Below are 12,804 nucleotides of genomic sequence, written 5' to 3' on the forward strand. Positions count from 1 at the left end.
AATGTTACAATGCTTCAAAGAACAGAATTTAAAATCAAAAATCCCGGACAATGGTGAATAAAATTGACGTTTTTTGACGTGGGACTACGTCTTTGTTTTCTATACTGGGATGCATTCTGTAAAATTGGAAATGAAACCGGCAAATATTGCGTCAGATTCCAAACGATAATTCTGCGATAGATAACAATAATCAATAGATCAATAGATAGATGAAATGTTGAACAATTTTGTAATACGCTAATTATCATAATTTTTTCATTTCAAAGCGGTAAAAATCGATAAAAAGTGTCAAGGACAAATTTACGTGAACAATGAACCAATCACATGCGAGCATTCCTAGCACAGACGACATGAATAGACACCAACCATTCCCTGTGATATTCTCTGTATCAATATCAAAAAAAAAATTGACAAAGTCTCCCCGTCCCAATAGGTCAGTTTATGTTTGCTTTCATGAACCTGGACTAATTTGATGTCTCGCAGCTAAAGGTTTTTCGAAAAGTTTTAAACAACCTTGAACAATTTCTAAACCTGCTGTTTGAGTTTAATAGAAACTGATGTCTCGAAAAAAAAAACATGTTGGTAGAAGCAACAGTACCGCAGAGTATATGTGGAGCAGAGCGCCACTAGTTTCTAGTCGTCTATCATTGCAATGGGCACGACTTCTATTTGCGTGCAATCAAAACTGCAATGCTGCTACTGAGAGTGATTGAAAATTTGTCTCATGAATATGATTACCGTTAAAACCATAAATTACTCAACAAGAATTGAACATTTTTGCAACGGTTATACCGAAGCTATTTTTATTTATTTTTTATCTTCGATATTCACTAAATAATCGTGACCGACATAATAACAATAAAAAATAGTGACTGACATAATATCGAAAACACTAATTTACAGAAGAGTAAGAGCCGGCGAGTGCTTGTAAATTTTCTGTCCATTTACTATAATCTATTCAAAATCTTTTTTTACATTTCAACATTGGTTGAAATGTTATTTATTTTTTTGAATTTTACAAATAAAATAAAATAATTATATTAGCTGTCTTCGTAATAAAGTAAATATAATTGTTGGCAAATGAAACAAACTTGTGAAGCAAAAAACCAAAAATGAATCTTTTTTAATCTTTAACTTCGTTGTAATTGTTAAATGTTGTTTGCAGAAAAAAACACTTCAGGCACAACACAACCAAGTGTAAATGAAATTCTTTCGAGTGTAATTAAATATATTTCTGGAAAAATGAATGGAAGGCTGAAAATTAAAATACGTAAATCACTGAACAAACGAATTCATTGTGTCTGTAATTACAGTAATTACAATATTCAGTCCCACGTCACCATTCCATACAACCCTAGGGCTGTACACCTTGTAGTACTTTCCTAAAACATCTTCTTCAAAATATTATAATAATTTGTGCGTCGTTGAAATAGAACCAGTTTTCTTTCAATTGTTCTTAGCCATTCTGCAGAAATACAATATTAGAAAAAGTTGATAGAGCTCATCTCAGAATGATGAATATTAAAAAAAAAAAATTTGTTTTTCTATATTTTCTTTTCCGATCTAGTACAACAATTCATGGAAACTTGATGTATTCAAAGTTTTTATGAAAATCAAACTTTCTTTGATTAATTTTTCTCTAATTAGATCCCCAGTTCCGAGAGAATATAGATGTACAATTTGTTGAAGAAAAAAAAAAGTTGTTGCTTGCCAGTTTAACTTCTCTTTAGACTGAGCTTTTCAGTTCGATTTTCTTGTTTGATTAGAAGATATCTCTCAAAAGCCGTGGAATAGTGAAAGTACCAACATTTAGAGTTTAATAAAATGTTGAATGTGCAAACTAAATGCCTTTATTTTATCTCGTATTAAAAGCAAGTATATATAATTTTGACGCTCAAAAAGGATTTGACTTTATGATAAATAATAGCTACATGTACGCAAATGAAGCACACAAAATAAGAAACCTGTGAATCAATGCAATTAAATCCCTCTCGCAAAGTGTTTTCTACCATCTCAGCGCTTCCAGCCATATTTCCGTCTGGCTAATGTTATGCCCATTTTGCATTTTGCACTCGACGAAATTAAATTTACGAAATAAACCGAGCCCCTGCGTCTGGCTGTCAGAAGAAAAATTGGAATTCGTTCACGTTCCGTTGGTCGTCCCTGGTGGATTAACGGCACCGTTGACACTTTTATGTGCCGTGTTCACCCCTCCCCCAGACGTCAAGGCTAGGACCTGTCAGCGAACGTAAAACGTTTGACAGTTAATATGCAATTAAAATTCTCGCTCACTGAGGGCAGCACCCTTCCTGTTCTTCAATTTGCTGCCACCGAAAATCTGGCATCCGATTTTATCCCTTTTTATTGGACGCGGTTTTATCTCAAGCGTGGTTTTCGTTCCCCCTTATTTTGTGTGCTGTCGATGCGTCGCCTTCGGTGCGCGTCATGCTGCTCATGGCTAAGCATAGTTATGCAAAACCGGCCATAAAAAGCCATCGAAATTTAATCCTCTTGATTAAACGAGTGCTAGAACCGAATGCCATCCTAACCTCTTCCTGATGGGTCGTTTGTCGTCGTGTTGCGAAGTTAGTTGATACGCACAAGGAAGCTAATTGTCTGTGGGTGAGCCGGTGTTCATCCCTTTGTCGGAGGGCTGCTCTGGTATCGTAAAGTGGCGTTGTACACAAATTTTTACCCTGTCTTCATCAAGTCAGTACACGCACGCAAATGTTACGATTCTTGGTATAATACCACCCATCTGCTTTCCCGGACCGCCGGCTCCGGTTGATACCCCCTTACCACCCTGCAGGGTAATGGTTACGTAGTTGGAGTCGATTGCGGCGAACGATGTTGTAAAACGATTCTTCGGTGTCATAAAACTATAAATTTGAATGGTTCACTTTGTTCGAAGCCGACAAAGTCGCTCGATTGGTCTCTGGAGGCAACAAAGTGACATTTGAATGTATAAACAGGCCCGATCAGAAGAGCCTGAGGAAATAACCGGATTCTGGCCAGGTGTGGAACGTCTTACTGTTAGATTACATTCTGAAAAAAAAAAAACAACAAAATCCCTGGGGCGGTTAACACCCAGATGTTACTTTCCTCTGACCTTTGCTGTCAGTGGTGGAGATGGGACGGTTTGCCAGTAACGGGGTTAAGCCACAAATATGTCGTGGCAGCTGTACGCACGGGGGTGTTTTTTGAGTTCAAGCATTTGAGGAAAATCTTAGACTGTAAAGCGTTTACCTACTCGTACGTTTCTCGGACGGCAATCATAATAACTAATCCACAATTTTTGCCGATCTGATCTCTGTTTCAGACGGGTACTTCAAAATAACAATTTGTATGCATTTACTTATTCCGTTAACCTGTAAAAGGAGTCAGATAATAATATCAACCAATACTTACGATAAATCCATAGGCCAGTACGTCGTCTCCGTACTTTTTGCCGGGCGTATAAACCAGATCACCGTGCAACCATCGAGCTGCATAGGCCGGCGGGTTGGCACAAAACTCCACGGAGAGGTGCAGTGGTGAACCCGGAAAGGCCACCGGAGTCGTGTTCCGGGCAATCACTGTCGGTGCTCCTGTGCGATAGAGAAGACAAAAACAAACGAAATGAAATAAAGTTGATCAAGAAGTCTAAATGAAATGAAATAAATGCTTAAATTCACATCCGGACTTTATTGCTTCGCTCTGGCTATTCGGCCTGCACACTTTGCTGGGACCCTTGCGCAATAGAAACAACCTGGCGCGTGTCATATTCGTGCACATTTGTCATTTATTTGTTGTTCCTTTTCTGCCACAGATAGCAATAACGCGTTCTCAAACAGCCTGTGGGAAAGAGCACTTTGCGCTCCATTTAGATGACCGAACGTACCACTGATAGTAAAAAGCGTCAAGCCAAGACATCCTCCGCGCGGATGTAGCATCAACATCACTCTCGAGAGTAAATGGATCATTGAAATTCTTGTCTCTCATTTGCGTCCTTGATGTCATTTGCTGGATTGCTATTGTTGTTGTTGACCTAGAAGGGACGCTGAAATGGTGGGTGGCGGGAATGCCGGTCGCCTTTTAGAAGAAAGTGTATTTAGCTTGTGTTTGTCGTAAATCACGACTCGTGATAGGCAAAATTAGATGAAATATCCCATTATGTCAACATTTCCTCAACGAAATGGGTTCCTTGTTTGGCGGTACGGAGCAGACGATGATGGAACGATCCTCAGGAGGATGTATATTTTAAAGATTTTTAAAAAAGTTACCGTTGTTGTTTGCGGATAATAAAAGTGAAGTATTGTATAACATTGTTCAGCAGCTGAACAGCTGCTACAAGCGATTAATCTGACAAATTGATTACCTTTCCCAACTCTGTATGACTTACTGCCAACTGTTCCGGGTGCTTTCAAGGACATGAACAAAAACACATAACCAAACCAAAATTTAACCCAACTTTGAAGGCCACACTGCAGAGGCCCCGCAACGGATAACGTAGACGACAATGGCGCCTATTTGTATTTGTCTCGGCCACACGCCCAAGCAATTAACTTTCTACCACGGGCCGTTTCGCATCATGTAGCGTGGCATCTGCTGTGATCAGGACCGGGTGAGGACTGAATACATCGACACACCGCGCTGCCCGGTAGACCACACACCCTCATAGCCCTTAGGACTTTTTGTCGGCAATAGCAACGGCCACTGTCCCGTAACTGTACTGAAAGGCGCCGGGCTCGCCAATGGTTGAGTGATAGTGACAAAGGCGGTGTTTAATTATAGGTTATTTTTAGAACGGTTCTTAACTTGGAAACTCAAACAAGCATGTCTTTAAGATTGTTTCCGACGACAAGTGGATTCTAGTAGTTGTATCTGGAATTGTTTTTATAATTTCCGTATTTTAAAGAAAAAACAAGCATAACTTGCATGATTTAATTGTAGAAATAATGCAGTACATAGCTCACATTAAATTTGGGGATACTTAGCCGCCAATGATTGCCACAAGTTCTATTTTTTTTCTTATAATAAAAACATTTTTTTGGTCTTGTTTTTATTTTCAGCGTGGCCGTTCAACGTTGGAATTAACAGTTTTGACGTAGAACTACGTAGAGGCCCTGCGATGCTCGGTTTTGGTAATGAGTCATATGAAATTAATAATTTTCAAATTAGCTCTTCAATACACAAATAACATTTGACTAACTCGTCAACAACCAAAATTTGCACATATTTCATTCGTGGACGGCTGAAGGGCATCGAGAGTTGAAAAAAGTTTACGGAAATGCTGCTCTAAGTGGAGTAACGTTGGTTCCGTCGCTTTCAAGACGGTAATTACGATATTGATGGACAGTCATCGGAAGGCCAGAAACTTTCGAAGACGCTGCAGTGGAAGAATTGCTTGATGAGGATCCATGCTAAACGCAGAATCAGCTTGCTTCTGTATTAGGAAACGATTTCCTTTTTCGTTTATTAACAGGTGATGAAAAGTGGATTCATTACAGAAACCCGAGGATAAGATAGTCATTGGGACTGCTCAGTTATACTTCTTCGTCGTCGGCAAGGCCAAATATACAGGGTGTGCCATAATGATTGCAACAAGAAACAGAGGACCGTTAACAATGTTTTGGCAAGTAAGTAAGTCTTGGGATAAGACTCGAAGGCGGACCGAATATTATTTTGAGGAATTCCCTTCCAGCAAATTAAGGAAGAATTGTGTGTTTTCTCGAGCAGACCTTTGCTTCTAGCATCCCCCAAATCGAGAAGCCAATCACGTTGAGATCTGGCGAGTTTGGAGGGCCACTTATCCTTAGTGATGACAGAGGGAAATTGGACTTGCACCAATCTTGAACGGTCTTCTTTGTGTGAGGCTTGCATGAAGGTCCAGTATTGATTGTCATTCGTTTTCTGGGCCCAACAAATATCAACCCGCAAACAAACTTGTAAGAGCTAGTGAAGAAAGTTTAAGGTCAAGGCGACATAAACATGTTTCAAATATAAACATAAATAAATCGTCAATCGTGTGGCAATCTCATCAATATTCGTGGATCCTTAGAATGGAACATACTTATCCATCTAGCACTAAAAAATCTGATAATTTGTCACCATATTCCAACAAATGCAAGCTACTGATTTTCGATACACTACAACAAACTTGCCCACGAATTTAATAAATGGAATTTTCGCATACCAAATAGGATTCTCCAAAACACAACGTTATTACAACAAACTTTATATCGGAAGATACTTGGTCTAATGAACTGATTTCAGCATGTATTCATTTCAGTGATGGCATGAGCTCATGCAAAGTTGAACTTAGTAACACTTTTCCAGATTTGAATTTAACTTGAATCTGCTTCCTCTCGATAGTTTGAGTTTTTTTTGCAATGCTCACTCTGATTGATTGAGTTTGAATGCGGGCAATGCAGTGAACGATGTATTCAACGATGCAGGCGATGATGTGACGCGATGTAGTTTGTTTTTAGATCGAATTTATGCTTTTAAAGGACAATGCAACAAACTGTTGCAGCAGATGCGGCGCAAATTTCATCGCAATTCGATTTTTAGCCAATTGTTGCTATGCAGGATTCAAACTCAAATCTAACTCAAGTGTATTGCACTGCTAGTAGGGTTTACATGCAAACCGAAAATAAATGTGCAAGCAAGTTTTAAAATTCACTTAGATACAAGTGCAAAGTCACACTGCCTACTCTGATTCATTTTGACTTCAATGAGACATTTGCACAATTCGCAAACAGGATTAGATCTGTGATACTTGAGAATAATTTAATTTATAAAGACTTCATTTGACTAATGAGTTAAGCCGAATACAAATACAAATAACCGAACTTTTTTCCAAATAGATTAAGAAAGCTCTTTGATATATTCTACGGAAAAATAAAAAAATGTTTTAGTGTGATTTAGAAGAAAAAAATAATATATTAGGCAGAGCTGCTGGGAAACATGGTATCCCAGGTGAACTTCTGTCAGTGTGAGAGGTGAACAGCTGCACAATGTGATCCACAGGATCACTTTAAAAATTTGGGCGGATGAAAAACTGACAAATCCCTGGCTGACAGATCTCATCTACTCCATTTACAAAAGGAATCATCCGCTCGACTGTATAAAGTGTAGAGACACCACACTAAATTCTACGTACAAATTGCCCCAGGACGGATCAAATCTTCACCTTGCAACAGATCCTAAGTAAGTTTCAGGAATACGACCTTCTGCCTCACCATCTGTTTGTGGAATTCAAAGTGACGTACGACTCAGTCAAGCGAATTGAGCTTTGGCAATTAATGCTAATACATATTTTCCCGAAGATCCTAATTAAGCTGATTCGAATAACGCTGCAGGGATAAATATCGTATGTACAACTAGCGGGCAAGACAACAGTTGCTTTCTTGGTATTGGTCGATTTAAAGCAAGGAGACGCGCTTTCAAACCTTCCATTCAATATTGCCTTGGAGATGCAAAATGACAAGTACATGTGCAACGAAACGGCACTATCATTACAAAATCTCAAATGCTTCTAGGATTTATTAAATTTCTATAATTTATCCAACAGTAGCCTTCGAAAATAGTAAAAAATAAAGTCGAGTCTTCAAAATATTTTATTTGTTCAACTTATTCACTAACATGCGGCCATCGTAAGAAATGTTGAGAGACACGGAACAGGAAAGTCGGTCTATAACTTCATTCAAAATTTTCGCAAAAAATACAGCTTGCTTTCGCTGCTGCTTGTTTTCGACAGCGATCTAGTGTGTCAAAGCCAAGTAATCGACAGCGGTCAGGATATGAGAGGAGATTATCCGGATCACGCCAGGGTAGGTCACGTAACGCAACTCGGACAAATCTCTTCCAAATCTTAGATCGTCAGACATAAAGTCACTAATGAGATGGCAAAGTCTTGTAACAAATCCCAGCCATAATCGCTTTTGATATTAAGCTTTTGGTGTAGGTGGAAAGTAAGCTTTGCGTCAGATGGAATACCACACGGTCAGCTCTTCTCAGCTAAAATCCATCAATATAGTATTCACATATAATCGGGCTCAAAATGCAGAGGAATGTCATGTCCTCACATTTTCCAATACTAGTAACTAGTCAGTTCTCATGGCATCAATCGAATGGGATTGCATAATGGAAGAATAGCGTGAAAAGTGAAGACCCCATATTGCTACCTTGCGGAACTCCCAGTTTATTTGTAAATTGCGATGAAATACAAGAAGGAAAGCTCACACGTAGTGTCCGTCCACATATATACGAACTCAACCATTCGACAAATGGACGAGATCATCCGACGAGATAGCCGTAAAATTTTACGCAATAATATGCTATGGTTGATACGATCGAAAGCTGGCTTCAAATCAGATGAAATCAAACTGCGCTTTTTGTTCAATATGTTTTGGGTACAACATCGATATAGTCGAAAACGGTTGGTCGGCGTGCGACCAGACCGGACCAAACACCAATTTTTTAAAATTATTATTACCCCAATGGATGTGAGAATTGAAAATCTATCTGTCATAAAAAACGGAATCATTTGAACAGTTCATAAAGATTTTATAGCAAAAACTCTTTATAGTAGCTTATAGGAAATATATAGGGTGGGTAAACTATGGACACCGATTACTCGAAATAATGTTCTTTGTGCTTGGTCGGTCTGGCTGCACGTCCACCAACTGAAGAGCTGAACAGCGATAAGGTTGGGACTCATCATCAGCCCTGCAAAAAAGGGTACATGCAAGTGGGGTTGGTGCTTGGGTAGCGTTAGAAGTCAACCGGTTTACAGCTGCAATTAGGACTTTATACGGACTACGTAGTACCGTAGCCTGCAACCTCGCACAAAACAGGCGCTGTTTGGAACGCTGATCCTCCCGGTTGTCCGTTGAGGTCATGAATCACGGACACTAAATGAAGCCGATCGACGAATGACGAGGTACTTGGTGGTAGAAGGTGGTTAGAAGAAAGAGTGTGGCACAGGCGCCTGAATCACGAGGTGTACCTAGAACCATTTTTTGTGTTTTCGTCCGACATTCTTACGACATACCCAGCCCACAGCAACCTGTCAATCTTAACGGTGTGGACGATAGATCACCTATCAACTCCTACAGGTCGTGGATAATTCGTCTTCTCCACGTTCCGTTCCATCTGCAGTCCACCGAAGATGGTACGCAACACTTTCCGCTCGAAGTCCGCAAAGGCGCGTTGATCCTCCGCAAGCATGGTTCATGTTTCATGACCGTATGAATCTACCGATCTGATCAACATCTTGTAGATGGTTAACTTGGTGCGGCGGCGAATTCTACTCGATCGGAGCGCCTTTCGGAGACCACAGTATGCACGATTTTCTGCCATCATGCGCCGATGAATTTCTCTGATGGTACCGTTGTCGGCAATTACAAATGAGCCCAGGTACAAGTTTTCATCGACAACCTCGATTTAATTACAACCAACCGCAAATATTTGATCCGTGATGGCGCAGGCATCCATGAATCCCGCTTGGTAGTGCTTCACGAACTGCCTTGCAAATGGTGATAGTCGACGGCAGTGTATTTGGGGGAGTATTTTGTAGCAGGCGTTCAGCAGAGTGTAAGCCTGGTAATTGCAGCACACCAGCTTGTCGCCGATTTTATTCATGGGACATACAATACCTCTCTACTCACTCCTTTGGTACTCGCTCTTGTTCCCAAATCTTGGCAATGACCTAGTGCACGGCTCTAGCCAGTTATCCTCCACTGTATTTCACCAGCTCACTGAGAAGTTTGTTCACTCCAGCAGCTTTATTGTTCTTTAGCCAGCAAATTACCTTCTCCACTCTCAGGAGACCAGGGGTAATAGAATTGTCTTCTGCTCTTACACTAAGATTAATTGCCATACCGTCCTCGCACTCTACTGTATCGCCGGTCAGATGTTCATTGACGGTTGTCTGTCAAGCCCTTGCACACATCTGCTTGCGGAACGTAGTCTTTGCGGGAGCTGTTCAGCTTCTCATAAAATTTCCGAATGTCGTTAGCTTGGTATAGCTCTTCAATCGCTATGCGATCGTAGTCCTCTGTTGGCGCTCGCTCTTGTACGGTGTTGTAGCATTCTCGCCAGTGCTACGTTCTTCTTGACTATTTTTTTGTATTCGTCGTCAAACCGTTTATCGCTTTTATGATTCGAAGCCCTAGTTGCGCTACAGCAGTGCTACCTATGGCGGATCGAATATTTTTCCAGCCATCTTCAGGAGTAGCTGCGCCAAGCTGTTCTTCCGAGCGTAGGCTCGCACCCAGTTGCTGCGCATATTCTTGTACAACCTCGACGTCCCGGGTTTTGTGGATACCCTTGTGATGGAAAAAGGTACTTCGGACTACCATACCACGGGAGGCTGCAAAGTTCACGCACCGATAGCCGTTATCATTAGACATGACGTGCAGGCTATCTGGCCTGCACATTGTCTGTACATTGTCTCTCGTCCTACCAGATGTCCCCAAAGACAAAGACATATCGAAAAAATAAGCTAAAACATGCTCTTACTTTGTAAGGAAAAGTCCTGGAGATGTGTGGTCTTCAACAAAAACGTGTGTTTTGTATGCCCAAATACTTCTTTAGAACAACGTTTTCTTGTAAAATGTAGCTAACAAAAGTTAAGTGTAGAAAATTAACTTTTAAGTAACTTTTACAGAAAATACTCTGTAACTCTGTACCCAATGAAGATAAGAATTTTGTTTCTTCAGCAAAGATTCATATTTTTGCATGTTCTAAAACTTTGTCGAATTAATCATTCCTCTATCTCTTAACACAAAAAAGTTAGTATTTTGGATATATGAAAACCTACTGTGACACATGCTCGCCGTACTCTAATATGGGTAGATTGGACCGAATGGAACCTAGAGGAGTTCAAGGAAAAGTATTGACATCATGATTCCACTTGCCCCTTTTTAACCTGTAAGTTCTTGAAATTATTGAAAAAATAGGCTAAAATATGATATAACTTTGTAAAGAAAAGTCCTGGAGATATGTGACCTTTGGCAAAAAAGTGTGTTTTATTTGCCCTAACAATTCCTCCGAACAATACTTTCGTGTAAAATGCAACTAACAAAAGTTAAGTACAAAAAACTAACTTTTAAGTAAGTTCCATGTAATATACTTTATAACTTTGTACCGAAAGAAGATAAGATTTTCAATTGTTCAACAAAGTTTGATGTTTTTTAATCTTCTACAACATTGCTGAACAAACTATTCATCATTAATTCCTCATAAAGTACAATCCTCAAAAACTCACTTAAAAGTACTAAATTCGATATCATAGTCGGGCATCTGCACTCGAAAACTCATTTAATTCAATCACATACCTTAGAAAACAAAATCCGCGCATTGTTCTATACGGCTACAACGGGACTCGTTCAGCAGCCAACCAAAGTTTTTTTCATCACTAGCGGACCACTTTTTATTTTAATCACTAAACAAAATAACTCACTATACTAAGAATACTTTAATCTCTGAAATGTTTACCTCAAATTTCTTTAAACTAGCTTGAATTAGCAGAAATATATGAGATGAATTTCTACAATTCCTAAATTTCAACTGTATGTATTTTCATCCGTTTTCACTGCGTTGAAGAAAATCAAAAGTCGCCAAATCAGTTACTGTTAATACGAAAAAATCATACTGAAAATGTTGAATTATTCCGACATAGCTGAAATATATCTACAGCACTGTAGTGGTCACCTAGGTTACCAATTTTGCACGTAAACAATTACAGCGGATATCTAGGTAACCTACTACGACGGGCTGCGGCTACGTTCATTCATGATAATGTGATTCGTCGTGAGATGAATAATTTAGCAGTGATTCAAGTTTTTAGATTGATATGGAAGCGTTGTGAAAAATGGTTGTTACAAAATTCATGATAAATCTAGCTAATTTTACTAAATATAAAATTCTGAACAATTCCATAAAAGCACGTAAGCATATTTAGTTTATTTTTTCAATGATTTCGTGAAAATTTGGTATTTCCGTGAATTCTTCGTTGATATCGGCTTAGTGAGATGAATAATTGAGCAGTTCCCCTACATGCGACCTGATAAAACCGTCATTAATTTTTGTGAATGATTCAAGTCTAAAATCATGTAAGACAAACAAAAAAAAATCCTGTGAAATATCTTGCGGGTCCCTAAAGTATTGGTACTTATTACGGGAGTCATTTCAGGGTGAAATATATTTCACTCTCATCTATTCCCAGTTCCACCTTAAGTGAGGTTACATTAATTAGCTCCATGAAGTGAGATTGACAGTGATGTGAAAATGCGAAGAGAACAAATGGAATGAAAAAGTTTCCCCGGCTCAAAAATTTCCAAGTCCCAGTTTCATCGTCAATATTTCCTGCAATAGCGTAATTATCGGAAAAAAAACCTGATCAACCGCCATATCATCCTTGCAATCTTTCGGCGGCAATGGTTTAGTCTACTACAGGAAAGGAATCTGACTAAAATAGTTATGGATTGTCTGAAAACAAAAAGCAACGAATTTTGAGAGTAAAATTCACACACATTCGGAAATTTTACAATACAGCCATGTTTGTCTTTAATTTTTGAACTATAAAACACACCAGCTAAGAACAATTTAATTTTTATCGCTACAAGTTCGGTCGAATGGAGAAATGTTGTTTCATTCATTTATTTACTACCTCTACATAGGTTCATAAAAATTGAAACCAAGTCAATTAGACATTGATCATGATATTGTCACGAAAAATGCGTCTCGTCAGTGTATCATTGAAAACAAAGCACCTCCCAGCCAACCATTTTCTTTCCTGGCATAACCTGCGAAGCG

The 12,804-nt window shown here is 39.2% G+C and overlaps 1 protein-coding gene across 1 annotated transcript in view; it reads right to left on the reverse strand.

Moving 5' to 3' along the window:
- LOC129725692 (uncharacterized) overlaps nucleotides 1-12,804 on the reverse strand; it is a 239,805-nt gene that overhangs the window by 21,742 nt on the left and 205,259 nt on the right. The window contains exon 9 of the mRNA XM_055681776.1: nucleotides 3,409-3,587. Within this exon, the coding sequence (XP_055537751.1) occupies nucleotides 3,409-3,587 (179 nt within the window). The remainder of the gene's footprint in view (nucleotides 1-3,408; nucleotides 3,588-12,804) is intronic.

This window comes from Wyeomyia smithii, chromosome 2, assembly GCF_029784165.1.
Source record: "Wyeomyia smithii strain HCP4-BCI-WySm-NY-G18 chromosome 2, ASM2978416v1, whole genome shotgun sequence".
NCBI lineage: Eukaryota > Metazoa > Arthropoda > Insecta > Diptera > Culicidae > Wyeomyia > Wyeomyia smithii.